A 20,171-nucleotide genomic window follows, 5' to 3' on the forward strand; every position below is an offset into this window, starting at 1 on the left:
GCTTATATTCACTACTAATCAGAGTTTTAGTTCATTCCGGTTCGGTTTCTGAACTCTCCGACTTCAGATCGTATATTTACAGACTCTATACATTTTACTTATCCAAACACAACAATAAACCTTCTTCAAACTCATAAACATGTAACGTTAGCTAAGTTCCGTTCCGTTGTCTAACAGAAAATATGTAATTGAGAACCGTTTTACTGGACATTCGGCTATATACTTATATAAAAACAGTATGAGCACGGTTTAGGGAGATAACCATTATTATAAACTGAAGTAGGCTACAGTACCGACAAATTAGGCAGAAAGCAAAAACGACGCGATGACGTCATTAATATGCTAATGACGCATGACGTCATCTGGCGACATTTAGCTACTTTTCGAGCAGGCTTTAGCTACTTTCCATTGAAAATAGTTGGCAACACTGGCTTTATATCATGTAAACAATTATAACCGTCTAAGTCGGGGGTGACCAACCCTGTTCCTGGAGAGCTACCTTCCTGTAGAGTTTAGCTCCAACACTGTCATTTTCAAGTAATCCTAAAGACCTTGATAAGCTGGTTCAGGTGTGTTTGATTAGTGTTGGATCTAAAATCTGCAGGAAGGTAGCTCTCCAGGAGCAGGGTTGATCACCCCTGGTCTAAGTGGTCTGTAGCCAGAAGGAGAGATGGGATTTCTGTGAAAGTAAAATTAAATGTGAATATATTTTGAAAGAAATAACAAAACAAAAATGTACACACACACACGGTTCTGACCTTTCTCTTCAGTGTCTGACTTGGGTAGCTGACTTCTTCATTTACATGCAAATAACAACTTACACTCTGACACTTTCCTTTCACCTTAAGAATACTGTGTGTGTGTGTGTGTGCGCGTGCTGGTGCATTGCCGTGGTGCTAGAATGGAAGGCCATCTCCATTTTGCAAAGACGACATATCATTAGAATTAAAAGAATTCCCATACTTTAGAGGAACGAGTGCGTGCCGCCTTGCACTTCTGATAGTCTGAGGAGCCACTCGTGTTGCTACTACACTCCGGCGCCGCCATCTTTGTTTTGGGTCTGAAGAATCGACGCGCATATTTTGCGTCGACGTATTTTTTTGTCCCAGCCCTAATGTGGATCATATCAAGTGATAAATATATTGCAACCTTTAAGAAGCCTGTTTGATACAGAAATTGTGTATCCTGGTCTAAATAATGTGCCTTCATAAAGTTTAATATGGGACCTCCACATAGCATAGGAATTTGACATGTCAGGCTCCCAAATTGTGGTTTGTATTCTGTTGCAGAGGATTAAAAAATGTAATTTCCAAATAATTAATCGTCTGAGACTGTAAAGCAAACGGATACAAAACAAAGAATGCATGAAATACATTACTATTAACATTTTATTTCATATGACTCCTTTTGTAAAATGTAACTGTCTTCCAGATGTACAACACTTGGTGTTATGCAACTGCTACAGCAACAAAAACAAACAAACAAATGCAATTTGTCTTGAGTTATTACGTGAAAGGTGGTAAAACTACGGGCCTGGGACATTGCAGTCTCATTGCCAGTAAGTCATAATTGCACACAAAATTACGAATATATTACGTAACTGGAACGTTCTTGGTTATCTTGCAACATTAGAAGCCCGTAATGACAACGTTGTGAATTGGTCATTTAATGGTAATGAAATTACGGGCCTGCGACGTTGTAGTTACGTTACCAGTTAGTAAGTCATGAAATTACCAAAAAGTACGGAAAAATTACGTAACTGGTACGTCGTGTGTTAGCTGGGTTAGCGATTCACATCGGCATTCTGCATCATCTGTTTCAACTGAGCAATGTCCTGCTGACCTGGATGCAAATAAGGTGAGTCAGAAGAAAGTGAAATTGGCCCGTTTCCAAATTTTGACAATTTGTATTTGAGAAATGTTAGCCTATTTTATCTGAAATTACAAGGACAGTTTCCTCTCCCAGCTTCTACAATACAAAATATTGTAGATGAGATGCAAAATATTCATTAATTGGGACAGACATATACTTTTAGAAAGCTACATTCACTTCTGCAGAGTTTGACGTTACCCATGGAGACTATTTCTCAAATCTTTACTGCTGTAAAGGAATCAGACTTGTTTTCTGTTTGACATAAGGGATCTATGTGAACAGAGTCCTCAAGGAGTCAGACCTTTAAAAAAGTATTCTAATATGTTGAACCAAAAAGAATACTTTTAGGTAGAGAGGAGAATCGGACAGAGCAATTTGCATACTATGTACCTGTGAAAGAGACGTTGAAGTGTCTGTTAAATTCAGAGGTTGGGAGGGATTGCATTTTGATGCACCTGCCTGAAACAAACTCTACTGATGTACTTTGTGATTGCACAGATGGCCAAATACAGAAGTGGAGAGATTTCTCTCAAGACAACCCAAGCTTGAATGAATAAAATTTGGTGTCATAAAACATTTTTAAGGGATAGTTCACCCAAAAATAAAAATCCTGTCATAATTTACTCACCCTCATGTTGTTCCAAACCTGTAGAAATGTCTTTTGTACTGCTGAACACAGGAAGATATTTTGAAGAATGTAATCAAACAGTTGTGGGGCACCATTGACTTTCAGGAAAAAAATACTATGGGAGTCGATGGTGCCCCACAACTGTTTGATTACATTCTTCAAAATATCTTCCTGTGTTCAGCAGTACAAAAGACATTTATACAGGTTTGGGGCAACATGAGGTTGAGTAAATGATGACAGAATTTTCATTTTTTTTGGGTGAACTATAGGGAAGGAAGTTACTGTTAAAGTTAATTCACAGGTACATTGTCAGAATGGCTGGTTGTGAATTTCAGTACACTGAGATTAAAGCTCCAAAATATATTAAAACCAAAGGCATTTTATTGTTTGTTTTTGTCTGTAGGGCTCTTCCTGCTACACATCAAAACTATTCATTCTGAGCATCGACCAAAAGATTACAACTCTTTAGCACATTTCTACATTCATCTCTGCATTGTGCATGATGTTTGGCAGTTACTACTGTTTTCAGAATCAGAATCAGAATCAGAATCAGCTTTATTGCCAAGTATGCTTACACATACAAGGAATTTGTCTAGGTGACAGGAGCTTCCAGTCAACAACAATACAAACAATACCAAAAAAAACAGCAGCAAGGCATAGGTAATTAAAAACAAAAAAGAACACAAAATAAATAATTATACATATACGTACATAAACTCACCTTCATACATACCCACATACACACACGTAATTCAAATCTAATACAATCTGTATATAAAGAACAAAAAACAGTATATTATGTACAGAGCAATGTAAGTAATGGCAGAAGTGGATAAGTTGGATAATATAATTAAATTAAAATTAAACTGTGTATTGCACATAATTATTGCTCAATGGGGGTAATTTAACTGTTCATTAGATGGATGGCCTGAGGGAAAAAACTGTTCCTGTGTCTGACGGTTCTGGTGCTCAGTGCTCTGAAGCGCCGGCCAGAAGGCAACAGTTCAAAAAGGTAGTGGGCAGGGTGAGTGGGGTCCAGAGGGATTTTACCAGCCTTTTTCCTCACACTGGAAGTGTATAGTTCTTGAAGGGAGGGCAGGGGGCAACCAATAATCCTCTCAGCAGACCGAACTGTCCTTTGTAGTCTTCTGATGTCTAATTTCGTGGCTGCACCAAACCAGACAGTTACTGAAGTGCAGAGGACAGACTCAATGACCGCTGAGTAGAACTGTTTCAGCAGCACTGGTGGCAGGTTGAATTTCCTCAGTTGGCGAAGGAAGTACAACCTCTGCTGGGCCTTTTTCACAATGGAGTCGATGTGTATCTCCCACTTCAGGTCCTGTGAGATGGTAGTGCCCAGGAACCTGAATGACTCCACTGCTGACACAGTGCTGTTTAGAATGGTGAGGGGGGACAATGTTGGGGTGTTCCTCCTAAAGTCCACAATCATCTCCACTGTTTTGAGCGATGTTCAGCTCCAGGTTGTTTTGACTGCACCAGACAGCCAGCCGTTCAACCTCCTTTCTATCACGCAGACTCATCATCATCTCGGATGAGGCCGATGACAGTGGTGTCGTCTGCAAACTTCAGGAGCTTGACAGAGTGGTCCTTGGTGGTGCAGTCATTGGTGTACAGGGAGAAGAGTAGTGGGGAGAGCACACATCCCTGGGGGCACCAGTGCTGATGGTACAGGTGGTGGAAGTGAATTTTCCCTGCCTCACAAGCTGCTGCCTGTCCGTCAGAAAGCTGGTAATCCACTGACAGGTAGAGGTGGGAACAGGGAGTTGGTTTAACTTAGTCCGGAGTATATCTGGTATGATTGTGTTGAAAGCCGAGCTGAAGTCCACAAAAAGGATCCTTGCGTATGTCCCCGGTCTGTCCAGATGTTGCAGGATATGATGCAAACCCATGTTGACTGCATCATCCACAGACCTGTTTGCTCGATAAGCAAATTGAAGGGGGTCCAGAAAGGGTCCAATGATGTCCTTCAGGTGGGCCAACACCAGTCTCTCAAATGACTTCATGACCACAGATGTCAGGGCGACAGGTCTGTAGTCATTAAGTCCTGTGATTTTTGGTTTCTTAGGGACGGGGATAATGACTGAGCGTTTGAAGCAGCATGGGACTTCACATTGCTCCAGTGATCTATTGAAGATCTGAGTGAAGATGGGGGCCAGTTGGTTAGCACAGGAACGAAGGCAAGCTGGTGAGATGCCATCTGGTCCTGGAGCCTTCCTTGTCCTTTGCTTCCGAAAGACACGGCACACATCGTCCTCACAGATCTTTAGTGCAGGTAGTGTAGCAGGAGGGGGAGGAGGGGGTTGCAGGAGGTGTTAATGGTTGTGTGAAATGAAGGTCCGAGTGCATGTGGGGTGTGAAATCGGGCCTTTCAAATCTGCAGTAAAACACATTCAGGTCGTCAGCCAGTCGTTGGTCCGCCACAGGGTTGGGGGTAGGAGTCCTGTAATTAGTAAGTTGTTTCAGGCCACTCCACACTGATGCTGGGTCGTTAGCTGAAAACTTGTTTTTCAGCTTCTCAGAGTAGCTTCTTTTAGCCACTCTGATTTCCCTATTCAGTGTGTTCCTGGCCTGATTATACAAGACTCTATCCCCACCCCTGTAAGCCTCCTCTTTGGCATGACGAAGCTGTCTGAGTTTTCCTGTGAACCATGGTTTATCATTGTTGAATGACAAAAATGTCCTAGTAGGGATGCACATATCCTCACAGAAACTGATGTATGATGTAACAGTATCTGTGAGCTCGTCCAGGTCTGTAGCTGCAGCTTCAAAAACACTCCAATCAGTGCAGTCAAAGCAGGCTTGTAGTTCCAGCTCTGCTTCAATAGTCCATCTCCTTATAGTCCTTACAACTGGCTTGGTTGATTTTAATTTCTGCCTGTAGGTCGGGAGAAGATGAACCAGACAGTGATCAGAGAGACCCAAAGCTGCACGTGGGACAGAGCGATATGCATCCTTTAATGTAGTATAGCAGTGGTCCAGTATATTCCTGTCTCTGGTGGGGCATGTAATGTGCTGTCTGTATTTGGGCAGTTCAGTGTGAGATTTGTTTTGTTAAAGTCCCCAAGAATAATAATGACTGAGTCCGGGTATTGTTGTTCTGTGTCTGAGATTTGATCAGCCAGCTGTTGCAGCGCTAAGTTCCCAGACGCGTTTGGAGGAATGTAAACACTCACCAGAATAAACGAAGAAAACTCCCGCGGCGAGTAGAACGGCTTACAGTTAATAAAGAGCGCTTCCAGATTAGGACAGCACATCCTCTTTAGTGTTGTTACATCTGTACACCAACTTTCGTTGATGTAAAAGCATGTTCCACCACCTCTCGTTTTCCCCGTTAACTCCGCGATGCGATCCGCTCTGAACAGCTGGAAGCCCGGCAGATGTAATGCGCTGTCCGGAATGGCTTCACTCAACCAGGTTTCAGTGAAGCACAGTGCAGCAGAGTTTGAAAAGTCCTTATTAGTATGTGTGAGGAGATGTAGTTCGTCCGTTTTGTTGGGAAGAGAGCGGAGATTCGCGAGATGAATGCTCGGCAGTGCTGTTCGAACGCCGCGCTGACGGAGTTTAACCAGCGCGCCAGCTCGTCTCCCTCGCCTGCGTCTCGTAGCGCATCTAAACAACACAGCAGCGCCTCCAACTAAAATGTCCAGCAAAACGTCCGAATATTGAAAAACCGGGAAAAGATTATCTGGTATGTGCTGCTGAATGTTCAGCAGTTCGTCCCTGGTAACCTTTTAACCTTCATTACCCTTTGGAACTGGGTTCTACTCGAGTTCATGCAAAGGGAGGCATTAAACCATTTTTTTTTTACATGAAATTTGTGGTAACACTTTACAGTAAGGTCTCATTTGTTAACATTAGGTAATGTACAAACTAACATGAACTAACAATGGGAATTACATTTGTAACAGTATTTAATCTTCATTTACCGTAATTTCCGGACTATAAGCCGCAACTTTTTTCCCACGCTTTGAACCTCGCGGCTTATACAATGACGCGGCTAATATATGGATTTTTCCCGCTTTCAAATTTTATAAAAAAAAAAAAAACATTCTGTGACGTGCTCAGTTTTTACGGCGTGAAGCTTTCATTAGACCAATGAAATTGCCGAACGGGTTAAGGTCAAAACAACTTTTTTTGTTTACAGTTTAGATTAAATCGAGCGCGCTCAAACTTCCCATCATTCTGATTACGGTAGTAATTTTGTCACCCTCACCATGGCAAAGACATGGAGAAACGCATATGATGCTGCTTTCAAGTTGAAGGCGATTGATCTGGCTGTTGAAAAGGAAATAGAGCTGCTGCACGGGAGCTTGGTCTTAATGAGTCGATGATAAGATGTTGGAAACAGCAGCGTGAGGAATTGAATCAGTGCAAATAGACAACTAAATCTAAGGCTATTCAACTCCGACACCAAAGGAGATGACTTCAGTGGTTTCAGTGCACAGGACGAGGAAGATAGTGACCAATGACTTTCTTGGTAGGCTACTGTTTACTGCAAATGTTTTATTACAAGCCGTGTGTGGCAGCGGGCGTGGTCAAGCGCCCGTCCGGGAGAGAAAAGCTGTAAGGCGCTTACACCTGCGCTAAATTATGTCTAACACCGGTGTCTAATTTCAAGTGCCCTGCTTCACGTGTCCTTCTTGGGAAAACTGTCACACGGGCAGCAGTGTGACAGTTTTCAGCAGGGCACTTGACGTTCCAGGTAAGGTTTTAATGGCCACAGCAATGTTTAATCAATTTTATAAAGTTTCTCAATTCTTCTATGCGCCAACACTAGACTGACGTGTGTCACTCTCTCAGCTCTGTGGCTGCTGCCTTTTATGCCGCTCTCCCCATGCTTACTGAAATTAGACACCGGTGTTAGACATTAGCTCAGGTGTAAGCGCCCTTACCGCTTTTCTCCCGGACGGGCGCTTGACCACGCCCGCTGCCACACCGTGTTTCGTTAAAGCCTGAGTAAAGTTAATTTGTTTCAATGTACCGGTAGGCACCTGCAGCTTATAGACAGGTGCGGCTTATTTATGTTCAAAATAATATTTTATTTAAAAATCAGTGGGTGCGGCTTATATTCAGGTGCGCTCAATAGTCCGGAAATTACGGTAGTCGTTCATTATTTGTTCATGTTCACAGTGCATTAACTAATGTTAAAAGTTATGTTAATTCTGTAAATTGTCATTAATTATTCTACCTCATGTCCTTCCAAACCCGTAAGACTTTCGTTCAAGTTTGGAACACAAATGGAGATATTTTTAATGAAACATGAGAGCTTTCTGTCCCTCCATTGACAGCTATGCAACTACCACTTTCAAGGTCCAGAAAGGTAGTAAAAACATCATTAAAGTAATCCATGTGACTCCAGTGGATTAACCTAAATTTAAGAAGCGTCGCGATTGCTTTGTGCAAAAGATATTTTTTTAGCATAATTTACTACTTTATTTAAAAAAAAAAAGTTTTATCAAAAGCACTCACACAATGTCTGCTCTCACAGCCATACAACACATGTGTCATGATGCTCTCATGAACAAGTGTTACAGATCAATACTTTTGTAAATAAAGTGGTAAATAGTTTTTTGCCCAAACAAAGCACTCATGTTGCTTCATAAAATTTAATTTAAACCACTGGAGTCACATGATCGCTTTAATTATGTCTTAACTACCTTTCTCGGGCTTGAAAGTGCTCATTGTGTAGCTGTGAATGGAGGAGTGTAAGATCTCAGATTTCATTCAATTGTTCATTTGTTTCCAAAGTTGAATCGAGGAAAAACAAAAAACAGCTCCCAGTGAACCCATGAGTCCTTACACTCATAGCAGAGCTTGCTGATCATGAATGGAGAGCAGATTAAGGTTGGACAAACACTTTTTGACAGATGTCTGAAGTTGGCACTGAGAATGTTTTACAACTGTGTTATCTGGATTTACACTGAAAGATGCTTGAACTTTGAATGTCGAAAACTACACGTCCTGTCCTCTTAGAAAGCTATTTTTGGCTTATGGTACTATATGGTAATGATTTGCAGCCAATAAAACACTGTGTACCTAAAATAAAATGTCACTTCTTTTCTGTTTTGTATGGTTATGCTTTTCACATCCTTTCAATTTATACATTTAAGTTTTCCTACAGGAAGTTTTGTTTTGTTCATCTGAGATTGCAAAAAGCTGTAGGCCTATGTTAATGCTTTCCAAGCATTTGATTCATGATTAATCCATTCTGTTAATAGAGTGTGTGCTGTCTTGTTCAGGTTATTTAATGTGTGGCTTTCTGTTAAAGATTGCAATTATTCAAATGTTTGTTCTGCAAGTTGACGCCATTTTTACTGCTGTTTTAAGAACAATATGGTTGTCCGAAGTATGTATTTACTATGTAAAATTGTGGTATTTAAATAAAAAATGGTATTTGCTTTTCATACCAGTTCTGAATATTTTTAATGGCAACCAAAACTGCAAGTTTGTACCATAAATTTTACAGTTCCCTTTTACGTAAACCGTAAACAGAAGAACATTTCGACCGTATTTTTTACGGTAGATTTCTGGCAACCACAGCTACTAGTTTTTTACAGTGATTCGGCGCTCAAGAGAGACCCCTAGTGTCTATTATATATATATATATATATTGACATGACTCGTGCATAAAAACACCGAGTAGAAAGTCAAACCATGAACATCTTCTGTCATCTACAATACACAACAAGAGATCTGAGAGAGAGAAATGTGCTGTTGACAGTCACTATTATTTATAGTGTAGACATTGACTCTTCCCATTTTAAGTTCTTTTGTACATTCACTTTCCCCGAGTTCATTTTCATTGTATTTGTTTGTGTGATTAAATATATTCCAACCATTTCCTGTGAATCTCAAGACCAGTTTAACTTGTTATACTATACGTATATATACAGCAGAGGACAGATATGGGAGGAGTCATGAGTGGGTAGATAGATAAACAGCACATTTCTCTCTCTCAGATCTCTTGTTGTGTATCGTGTGACAGAAGATGTTCATGGTTTGACTTTCTACTGGAGTCGTGTCAATATATATATAATAGATCAGGATTCTTCTACACAACAGAAGATGTTCATGGTTTGACTTTCTACTGGAGTCGTGTCAATATATATATAATAGATCAGGATTCTTCTACACAACAGAAGATGTTCATGGTTTGACTTTCTACTCGAGTCGTGTCAATATATATATAATAGATCAGGATTCTTCTACACAACAGATGATGTTCATGGTTTGACTTTCTACTCGAGTCGTGTCAATATATATATAATAGATCAGGATTCTTCTACACAACAGATGATGTGAATGTTTCTGCACTTCACTCATTTATTCAAGGTAATTAAAACACTTTTATCTTTAATTCTTTTATAAAAACCTTCATATCGGATTAAATACAGACAAATGTTTTTCAGTTCTCCATGTAAATCTGGACATTAATGTCAGGATTCATATTTAAATGATTGAATTACATTAAAGGAATAGTTATTTATTCATTTACTCACTCTCATGTAGTTCCAAATCTGTGTGACTCTTTCCTCAATTGAACACATAATAGATGTTTATCTTAACGAGAGAAAGTGAGAAAATGGCCAAAGATCAACGAGTCAATGAAGAATCAAACAGTTTCAGGTTTCTTCGTCAAAGCAGCAGAAATATTTTCCGACCAAACAGTGAGTTATTGTGTTTATTAAATGATATCAGTCATTATTTACATCATATCTCATATTCTCTGTAATCTAATGGTGTAGAATTGATCCTAAACAATAAGTGAGTTTATATGATCAGATGTTTGTATGTTTAATCTGTAGTGTCTGCTGATCTCAGACCTGTACAAACACAATCTTATGTATCACAGACTGTTAAAACTGGATTATTAAACTGAAAGTGAATCTGTAAAGGACAGATCTGTGAAATGGCGTCTAAACTTTCTGAGGAGGATTTCTCTTGTCCTGTGTGCCGTGACATTTTTAAAAATCCTGTTTTCCTGTCCTGTAATCACAGTGTGTGTGAAGAGTGTATTCAGAAGTTTTGGGAAAGTAAAGAATCTAAAGAATGTCTCATGTTTCGTCAAACGCGTGTTTTGGAGTCTAATTTATTGTAATATAACACTCCAAGAAGTCTTACAGGTCACAGGAAGTGGAAACTGGTACATCAGAATACTCAGCATGAAAGATCCGCATTTGGCGGGAGTTCATTTCAAACCTTGTTAACTAGAAGTAGGCTTTAAAATTCGGGAGAAAGGAAATCAAAACAGTGTCATTGACTTCAAGCTTTGCAATCACACCCACACTTTCTGCTGGAAATGTATCTCTATAAAGTGTTAAATGATCATGTGTTGGTGAGAGACCCGGCGAGCCAGCTGATTTTTAACAAAGAGCCACATGTGGCTCGCGAGACATCGGTCCTGATCCCTGGCTTAGACAAATGTCTCATGTGCTGAGAATGTGCTAACCATAAAAATATCAATCATAACAGTTTAAGAACCACTTCATGATCACAACGGCGACCTTTGAATCACGCTCGCGCCAGAGAATTATTGCACCTCCACCTGTAATTGGCCAAAATGCTCAGTTCGACTTTTCCCGAGACCCTCTACTCTTCCCTGAGGAACATGGAAACTTGACCTCTGACCCACTTTCTGTAGATCTGAATTTCTGCAGTTTGAATTTTAGATATTGAACATGGTGTTCTGAATTTCGTAATCTTGAAAACTGAATATATACAGTGTAAGAATTCAGAACCAAAAATTTGCTGTTTGAAAATACATATTTATAAAATTGTGCAGTAAAAAAAACCAATTTAACTTGGTTAAATATGAAATGTCCAGGATTGGAGTTTAAAAATTTCAAATTCAAACCTATTTAAAATACAACGTAATATTACATTAGGACAAATCACACTTATAATTCAAATTCAAAAGTATATAACTCAAATTTACACAATTCAAATTCAAATTGTTTTGCCATATTTCTGGCTCCATAGTTAGGGAGGGTCTCAAAAGTGAAAGGTGCAAAACAGCTATCCCAAAAATAATTTGTTAGGGATTGTCCCAAAGTGAAAAAACACAAAACAGCGATCCCAACAAGTGATTTTAAAAGGGAGTGTTTTAAAAATGAAAGACGCACAAATATCAGTTAAGACAGTGGTTCTCAAAGTGTGGTACGCGTACCTCTAGTGGTACGCAGACTCCCTGTAGTGGTACGCAGACTTCCTCTAGTGGTACGCAGACTTCCTCTAGTGGTACGCAGACGTACTTCCTCTAGTGGTGCGCAGACTTCCTCTAGTGGAACGCAGACTCCCTGTAGTGGTACGCAGACTTCCTCTAGTGGTGCGCAGACTTCCTCTAGTGGTACGCAGACTTCCTCTAGTGGTACGCAGACTTCCTCTAGTGGTGCGCAGACTCCCTCTAGTGGTGCGCAGACTCCCTCTAGTGGTGCGCAGACTCCCTCTAGTGGTGCGCAGACTTCCTCTAGTGGTGCGCAGACTTCCTCTAGTGGTGCGCAGACTCCCTCTAGTGGTACGCAGACTCCCTCTAGTGGTGCGCAGACTCCCTCTAGTGGTGCGCAGACTCCCTCTAGTGGTGCGCAGACTTCCTCTAGTGGAACGCAGACTCCCTGTAGTGGTACGCAGACTTCCTCTAGTGGTGCGCAGACTTCCTCTAGTGGTACGCAGACTTCCTCTAGTGGTACGCAGACTTCCTCTAGTGGTGCGCAGACTCCCTCTAGTGGTGCGCAGACTCCTCCAGTGGTGCGCAGACTCCCTCTAGTGGTGCGCAGACTCCCCAGTGGTGCGCAGACTTCCTCTAGTGGTGCCAGACTTCCTCTAGTGGTGCGCAGACTCCCTCTAGTGGCACGCAGACTCCCTCTAGTGGTGCGCAGACTCCCCTAGTGGTGCCAGACTCCCTCTAGTGGTGGGCAGACTTCCTCTAGTGGTGCGCAGACTCCCTCTAGTGGTGCGCAGACTTCCTGTAGTGGTGCGCAGACTTCCTCTAGTGGTGCGCAGACTCCCTCTAGTGGTTCGCAGACTCCCTCTAGTGGTTCGCAGACTCCCTCTAGTGGTGCGCAGACTTCCTCTAGTGGTACGCAGACTTCCTCTAGTGGTGCGCAGACTCCCTCTAGTGGTACGCAGACTCCCTCTAGTGGTACGCAGACTTCCTCTAGTGGTGCGCAGACTTCCTCTAGTGGTGCGCAGACTCCCTTTAGTGGTGCGCAGACTCCCTCTAGTGGTACGCAGACTTCCTCTAATGGTACGCAGACTTCCTCTAGTGGAACGCAGACTCCCTCTAGTGGTACGCAGACTTCCTCTAGTGGAACGCAGACTCCCTCTAGTGGTACGCAGACTTCCTCTAGTGGTACGCAGACTTCCTCTAGTGGTACGCAGACTTCCTCTAGTGGTACGCAGACTCCCTCTAGTGGTGCGCAGACTCCCTCTAGTGGTACGCAGACTTCCTCTAGTGGTACGCAGACTTCCTCTAGTGGTACGCAGACTTCCTCTAGTGGAACGCAGACTCCCTCTAGTGGTACGCAGACTCCCTCTAGTGGTACGCAGACTCTCTCTAGTGGTACGCAGAGGAATCACTGAATTTCGATCTCACCGGTGAGTACATGACTTGACCAACTGATAAATTCAAACTGTGCTTTCGCGCATTGGCTGGCGCTGAGCCAGAGACGTACGCGCTCAGCGGAGTCATATCATTCACAACTATTCATCCACATAATGTTTATTTTAGGTTTCAGACATTTAAATTCACACAAGTACTAAAAAAACAATATATTTCGAGTTTGTAAAGTACACACTTACGTCTATGGAAGCGGCAATAATATTCCTATCCATTATAATCAGGTGGTTTCATCGCAAGATAGGCTCAACTAACGTGATAATTATAAAGGTGATGTTTATAAAGGTGATGTTTATAATGGTGGTGTTTATAATGGTGGTGTTTATAAAGGTAATGCTATAGTATAGCTAACAAATTTGTGAATATTTTGAATAAAAAAGGAAATAAAAGCAGATCATCAGTCGTTCAGTGGCTGTGGTCACGTGACAAGCAATGACGCGTCACCATGGAAACAATAAAGTGACAAGTTCTATAACGGTTGCCTTGAAAGGGCAGCGAATTTTGTGAAAAGGTTAAATATAAATGAATGTTAGGTGGATGATAAAATTAGGAAAAGTTCAAAACTGCTATCGTGGCTTCAATCTGGCAAGAGAAGTTCGGATCAGGAGGAAAATGTTTCAAGTATAAGAACTGAAGAGGACGAGAGTGAACCGAGCACAGGTGCAATACATTTTAATTTAATCATTATTTAATTTTTATTTAATTTACCTCTATGTAAGCAGCACAGTGCAGTGTTGATGTTAAAACTGTGTTGTTACAATGTTCAAAGTGGCTGACAATAATAAATGTTCTTATTATAAATAAAACTGCCTGGTTTTTGAGCTGTGCATAACTGTAGCTGAATAGTTAGGCCTACTACTACTGTATTTTAATGTTGGTCGTTATGGTGGTACTTGGAGAACCAAATATTTTCTGAGGTGGTACTTGGTGTAAAAAGTTTGAGAACCACTGAGTGAAGAGATACATTAATCCATGGATACATTAAAAAGTGTTTCTTTTTACATGTGTAATCTTTATATTGGTTAACAAATTGTTACATTTACATCATTTAAATTTTCTATGAATTTCATCTCTATTATAACTATATAATGTAAACTGAATGCTTTAATGAAATAAATCTATTTAACTTTGTGGCTTTTTTACCAATCTTGATGATTGTCACTTGTTGCTATTCTTTGAAATGTGATTTTAGTTTGGTTTATTTTAATGTCATAAAATTCTGTACTTAACTTTTATAGATGTCTACATCAGAAGATGACTCTGTTATAACTCAGGCGAAGCTGGAAGAACTTAAAGAATTGATATCTACTCAGGATCTGTCATCAGCTGCTGACACCATCAAACATTTCCTCGACCAGCAAGATCGTGTAGAGCTTAATATTGCTGTGACGGGGGAATCTGGTTCTGGAAAGTCCACATTTATCAATGCTTTTAGGGGTTTGGGAGATGACGATGATGATTCAGCTGAAACTGGTGAAGTGGAGACCACTAAAGAACCCAAAGCTTACAAACACCTAAAATATGAAAATGTGAAATTCTGGGATCTTCCTGGAATCGGAACACTAAAGTTCAAAGCTCATGAGTATCTTGAACACGTTCAGTTTGAGCGCTATGATTTTTTCATCATCATCGCTTCAGATCGTTTCAGAGAATGTCACGCTGACCTGGTCAAAGAGATCGAGAGAACGAAGAAGAATTTCTATTTTATTCGTTCCAAGATTGACTCCAGTATTGATGCTGCAAAGCGAAAAAAAAGAAAAAACTTTGATGAGAAAAAGACGCTGAAAATCATACGAGAGGACTGTGTCAACGGTTTGTTTATGATGTTTATTACATGACAGTGTTTTGTGCAACACAGTGACTTTGGTTGAATAATTATTTCACTTTGGTAAAAAGAAGTCTTGTGTGAAAACGTCTCGGGTTACACGTGTAACCCTTGTTCCCTGAAAAAAGCGGAACTAGATGCTGCGCTGCTAAGCGCTATGGGGAACAATCCTAGTTGTGACCGAGCTGAAATAATGTGTATAACACGTCAATGAACATTGACCAGAATTTATAGCCTCGGCTGATGTAATCATTAGATGCACCTGTGGCCAGGCTATGAAATAGAGGCGTCACCAGGTGTCGTCAGATACTTCTTTTTGAAGAGCAGTCCTGGGACGTCCCAGTGCGGCAAAGAAGCACAGCATCTCGTTCAGCTTTTTTCAGGGAACAACGGTTACACATGTAACCCGAGACGTTCCCTTTACAAAAAGCTTCACTATGATGCTGCGCTGCTAAGCGCTATGGGGAACGCAATACCCACGCCGCCGCACTGGGGGCTGTCCGGACCCCTACGGTTGTGCAGTGTACTCACAAAAACGCGAGAGGTCTCAGACATGAGCTTGAGATGTCAACTCAAGGGCATAAGAGCCCAGAGTAGCATAAACATCTAAACCATTACATTTTGATGAATGTGTGCGGAGAGGACCAGTCTGCCGCATCACAAACTTGTTCAGGCATGAGCTGAGATGTCGACTCAAGGGCATAAGAGTCCGGAGTGCAGAACATCCAAACTATAAAAGTCTAATGAATGTGTGCGGAGAGGACAACCTGCCGCATCACAAACTTGTTCAGGCATGAGCTGAGATGTCGACTCAAGGACAAAAGAGTCCGGAGTAGTAAAGCATCTAACCCATAAAGTTCGATGTATGTGTGCGAAGAGAACCCTATCGCAACACAAACTTGTCATAAAAACTGATGAATGTGAACGGAGAGGACCAGCCTGCCGCATCACAAACTTGTCCAGACATGAGCTTGAGATGTCGACTCAAGGGCATAAGAGCCCGGAGTGGCAGAACATCCAAACTATAAAAGTCTAATGAATGTGTGCGGAGAGGACAACCTGCCGCATCACAAACTTGCTGCAGAGGGAGACCTCTAGCCAAGGTTTTAGAGGAGAAGAGCCTTCTGGTAGAGTGCGCCCTAAAACCTACTGGTGAAGCTTGCCTCGTAGGCCCGGGAAATAATGTCCCTCACCCAAAGTGAGGGTGCAAAGAATGCTTTTGGTCATAGCTGGGGCAAACTCTAAGCAAGGATGCCTCTTAGAGGGCACCCCGCCCACCAAGCCGTGGCAAACTGCAGTGGCCACATAGAACCTGGCAGTGGCAAGGCAAGTGCCCGCTGACAGTTCTTTCTACAGAAAATCCAGAACTGAAGCAAACTGGCAGTTAGCTGGTTCTGTAATATGAACTTTAGTAGAAGGAAATGCATGCAGGCGCATTTGTGCTATGTATGCGTCACCACGATCAGCCTACTTTTCAGAAGTAGAGGAGACATTGCGCTATCAACTTCTAAATGAAGTATAGAAGTGCGTCATAAGATCGATGGTGACCAGCCAAACGAGTTGTAGGACTTGAACACCCACGGGCAGTTCAAGCTTTAAGATCTAAGCCAGACGCCACCCCTCACCCTCCATGGGAAATGGGAAGTATTTAGTGTAATAACCTAACTCTCTCTCTCTGGAAGGGGAACACATACCATGGCCCCTTTAACCAGGAGATTTTAGTTTTTTTTTACATAAAAAAGAAATCCGGTTTACAGTAGTGAGAACACGCCGTTGAAACACTGAAAAGCAGCGAGTGAATTAAATCCTGACACCCTTCTAAGACCCACAGAAAAGAATATATCTGGCAGAAGTTTCCACGCTGCCAGGATCTCTGAGATGGGTATTAGATTTTAACATTTCCTGTTGAGGGGTTGTCGAGTGTTTCGCGTCCTGAATAAAATGCAGGAACAGCGAAAACACCCAATTTTGACGGAAGCCTCTGCAACCCGAAACACAAAGAGGTGGCGGGAATGGAGGGGCTTCGAGGGGGTATTAGGAGGGGTGAAGTGAAGCACGCGCCCCGTCCCGAGGGGAGCTACCCCCTAATCTAGAAAACCATCAGGGTTTTCTCTTACTAGAAATTATAGTCCTGAGGTCTTGCTTCGGGGGCTGGCAAGGGCGGCAAGACTGTCCCCAATCCCTGGGAGGAGGAGCACGACTCGCCACGCTTTACTTTTGAGTCTTCCTTCAAACAGGACCGAGGCGGGTCTGAAGCTTGCTCGTCAAGAGCAGAACCCACACTCAGGTCGTCCAGGAGGTCAGCCTGTTACGCCTGTAAAACAGCATAGTGTGCAGAGCAGCAACAGCCTGAACTGCTGCTTGATAAGCCCTTCCCACTAAAGTGGAGGTTGTCCTACAAGGCTTTGAGGGGAGAGAGGGCTTCTTAAGTGACGATGCCAAGCCCGGCGATAGATAGCCCGCAAGCGTCTCTCCGATCGGCGGCATCACTGAATACCCCCGTGCCTCAGCACCCACGATAGTCGAATATAATAGTCGAATATAATGACGTTGAGGGTATGTGAACACGGGAATAATTGTATTTTTCATTTAATTTTTTTTTAGGGGTGAGAAAGCTCTTCATGGAGGTCATGAAGGGAAGGGACTCATGAGGCGTTCCCTTTCTTAGAGTGGAAGATAAAATCTATCCCCTAATTTGGAGGGTTTGGGGGTTTCTTTTTCACGTGGCCAGTCCAACTGGAGTCTGGCAACCGCACGAGTAACAACATCGAGCAATTCCTCCGTAGATTTTTTATCGCGGACGGAAAGGTCGGAGGCGGGAAGAGAATCGCGATCCTCCTCATGATCTGAACGCACTTCGAGATCATGTGAAGGACCAGCTGGGTTTGGGGAGAGAACAAGAGAAAGGGATAAACCCGTCTCTTGCTCCTCAGCCAAATCCATGCAAGAGCCCCACAAACTATCTTTTTTTTTTTTTTCATGAGTGCTGACTCTCGGAAGCAAGTGAGGCGAGCGCGAAGCAAATTGAATTAGCACCTGTTAAAGCAAATCGCAGTGCTCGCACCCGCCCTGCTGCAACGCGAGAGCAGCGTGCTCTTCCCCCAAACAAACAGAGCAAAAACTGCATCATTTGCGGCTTTCAGTCACTCTCTCTTTTTATATATATATATATATATATATATATATATATATATATATATATATATATATATATCATATTTTCTAAACAGAAGAGAAATTAGAAAAATGTTCAGTGCACACTGCCTAACAAATTCTAACTCCTAACAGAGGAAAGAAAGTTTTGACAGGGTTTGTGAAACACAGAGGATCTGACGACACCTGGTGACGTATCCATTTATAGCCTGGCCTCAGGTGCAGCTAATGATTACATCAGCCGAGGCTGTAAATTCTGATCAATGTTCATTGACGTGTTACACACATTATTTCAGCTCGGTCACAACTAGGATTGTTCCCCATAGCGCTTAGCAGCGCAGCATCATAGTGAAGCTTTTTGTAAAGGGAACGGTCAGTAGTGTTGAAACTCCATCTTTAACTTTATACTGTGTTGTGAATAAATATCTGAACATGTACATTTAATAACACTAAAGTGATATTACAAGCAAATATAATTATTTCTGAGTATTATGATAATCTTTTCATAAATATATAATGATGTATTTTTCTGTCTGTAGGTCTGAGAGAGATCGGTGTAGAGGATCCTGTTGTGTTCTTGATTTCTGGTTGGCAACTCAACAACTATGATTTTAATTCACTGCAGGAGAGGATAAAGTCTGATCTCCCACAACACAAGAGACATGTGCTGATGTTGACTGTACCAAATATCACAACAGAGATTATTGAGAGAAAGAAGAAATCTCTTGAGAAAAACATTTTAAGAGTAGCTTTATTATCTGGATGTGCAGCTGCAGTTCCTGTTCCTGGTCTTGCATTTGCTGCAGATATATCTCTCTTAGTAAATGAGATACAAAAGTACAAGACTGTATTTGGTCTGGATGATGAATCTCTGCAGAGGATCAGTGAAAGATCTGGGAAGAGTATTGAGTTTCTAAAGAGTGAGATGAAATCAGGAGTGCGTGAAGAAATAACCGCTGGTTCAATTATACTTCAGCTGAGACAAAGCTCTGCTTATGTGACAGAAAGCACAGTTGGGCTTGTTCTTAGTTGCATACCTATAATAGGCACAGGCATTTCTTTTGTGTCAGTTTCAAACATTCTGACGAAATTTCTGAATGAAATAGCTGAAGATGCCAATAATGTGCTGCTGGCGTCACTCAAGTAATTAAATCAGACAGATTCAGATTATATAGCTGCTCCAGTAGCATCATTTCTACCAGCATTCAAAACTAGTCTAGAGTTCTAATCTCTCTTTTTTATATAATTTTTTACATACAGTTTATTATATTTGTAATAATCATTATGACTATGAATTTAAAAATGTTTATAATAGTATGAAACAATATAACATCAGTAAGACAACCTCACAATGCTGGAATAAAATGATATAGATTATAACAAAACATACTAAGCAACAAATAAATGTGATACATTTTTTATTTTATTTTAATGGTTATAGTTAACTTAGTTTTAAATGATTGTGTAACTGCTTGCTTTCACAGAACTGTATTGATTTATGTTTGCATGATCTAGTTTGTTTGTTTTTACTGAAATAATAAATGATCTGTAGTATAATAAATAACAGCTGACTTTATGGACTATGTTGTCTTTGTTCGGACATCTTTTCTAAATTATGGTGTTGTTGAATTGTAACATTTGTTTCACAGTGTGTTACACAAATAAATGAGCTCTTGTATTCATTGTACAGTACAAGTAAAACACCGTTAAATAATTCAAACAATATTCTAAGTTCACTTAGAAGTCAATGGTCAAGGCCAAGAAGTTTTTGTATTTTCGTGCAAGCATGCTCCAAATCTAGGCACAAGTGGGTTTGGCGAAACTGAGTATGCAAAGCACTTATGGAGGTTCTTCTCAAGCACCGTCTGTGACCTATTATAAAGTCCTGTCAAGCACCAGCGATATTAACAAAGACAGCACTTCATAAGAAGTTGACCGTGTAAATGAACTGTATGCAATGAATTATAAGAATTGAAATATTGACTTGTGTTCTTTTCTGCATTAACTGCATACTATTAAATGCATGGAAAATGTGTTTCAGGATATGGATGTAGGTG

The 20,171-nt window shown here is 41.3% G+C and overlaps 1 protein-coding gene across 1 annotated transcript; it reads left to right on the top strand.

Moving 5' to 3' along the window:
- Positions 1 to 9,499: 9,499 nt before the first annotated feature.
- On the top strand, positions 9,500 to 19,665 carry LOC127627999 (interferon-inducible GTPase 5-like). The gene is made up of 4 exons (XM_052104641.1): positions 9,500 to 9,853; positions 10,074 to 10,188; positions 14,375 to 14,948; positions 18,654 to 19,665. The coding sequence occupies exons 2-4, from the start codon at positions 10,126 to 10,128 to the stop codon at positions 19,259 to 19,261; spliced, it is 1,245 nt and encodes a 414-aa protein (XP_051960601.1). The 5' UTR covers positions 9,500 to 9,853; positions 10,074 to 10,125; the 3' UTR covers positions 19,262 to 19,665.
- The last annotated feature ends 506 nt before the right edge of the window (positions 19,666 to 20,171 follow it).

This window comes from Xyrauchen texanus, chromosome 34 (genome assembly GCF_025860055.1).
Source record: "Xyrauchen texanus isolate HMW12.3.18 chromosome 34, RBS_HiC_50CHRs, whole genome shotgun sequence".
Lineage (NCBI taxonomy): Eukaryota > Metazoa > Chordata > Actinopteri > Cypriniformes > Catostomidae > Xyrauchen > Xyrauchen texanus.

Coding starts and splice junctions, on each gene's coding strand:
- LOC127627999 (XM_052104641.1), top strand. CDS start 10,126: ATGAAGAATCAAACAGTTTCAGGTTTCTTCGTCAAAGCAGCAGAAATA. Junction 10,189..14,374: donor AAATATTTTCCGACCAAACA/GTGAGTTATTGT, acceptor TAACTTTTATAG/ATGTCTACATCAGAAGATGA. Junction 14,949..18,653: donor ACGAGAGGACTGTGTCAACG/GTTTGTTTATGA, acceptor TTCTGTCTGTAG/GTCTGAGAGAGATCGGTGTA.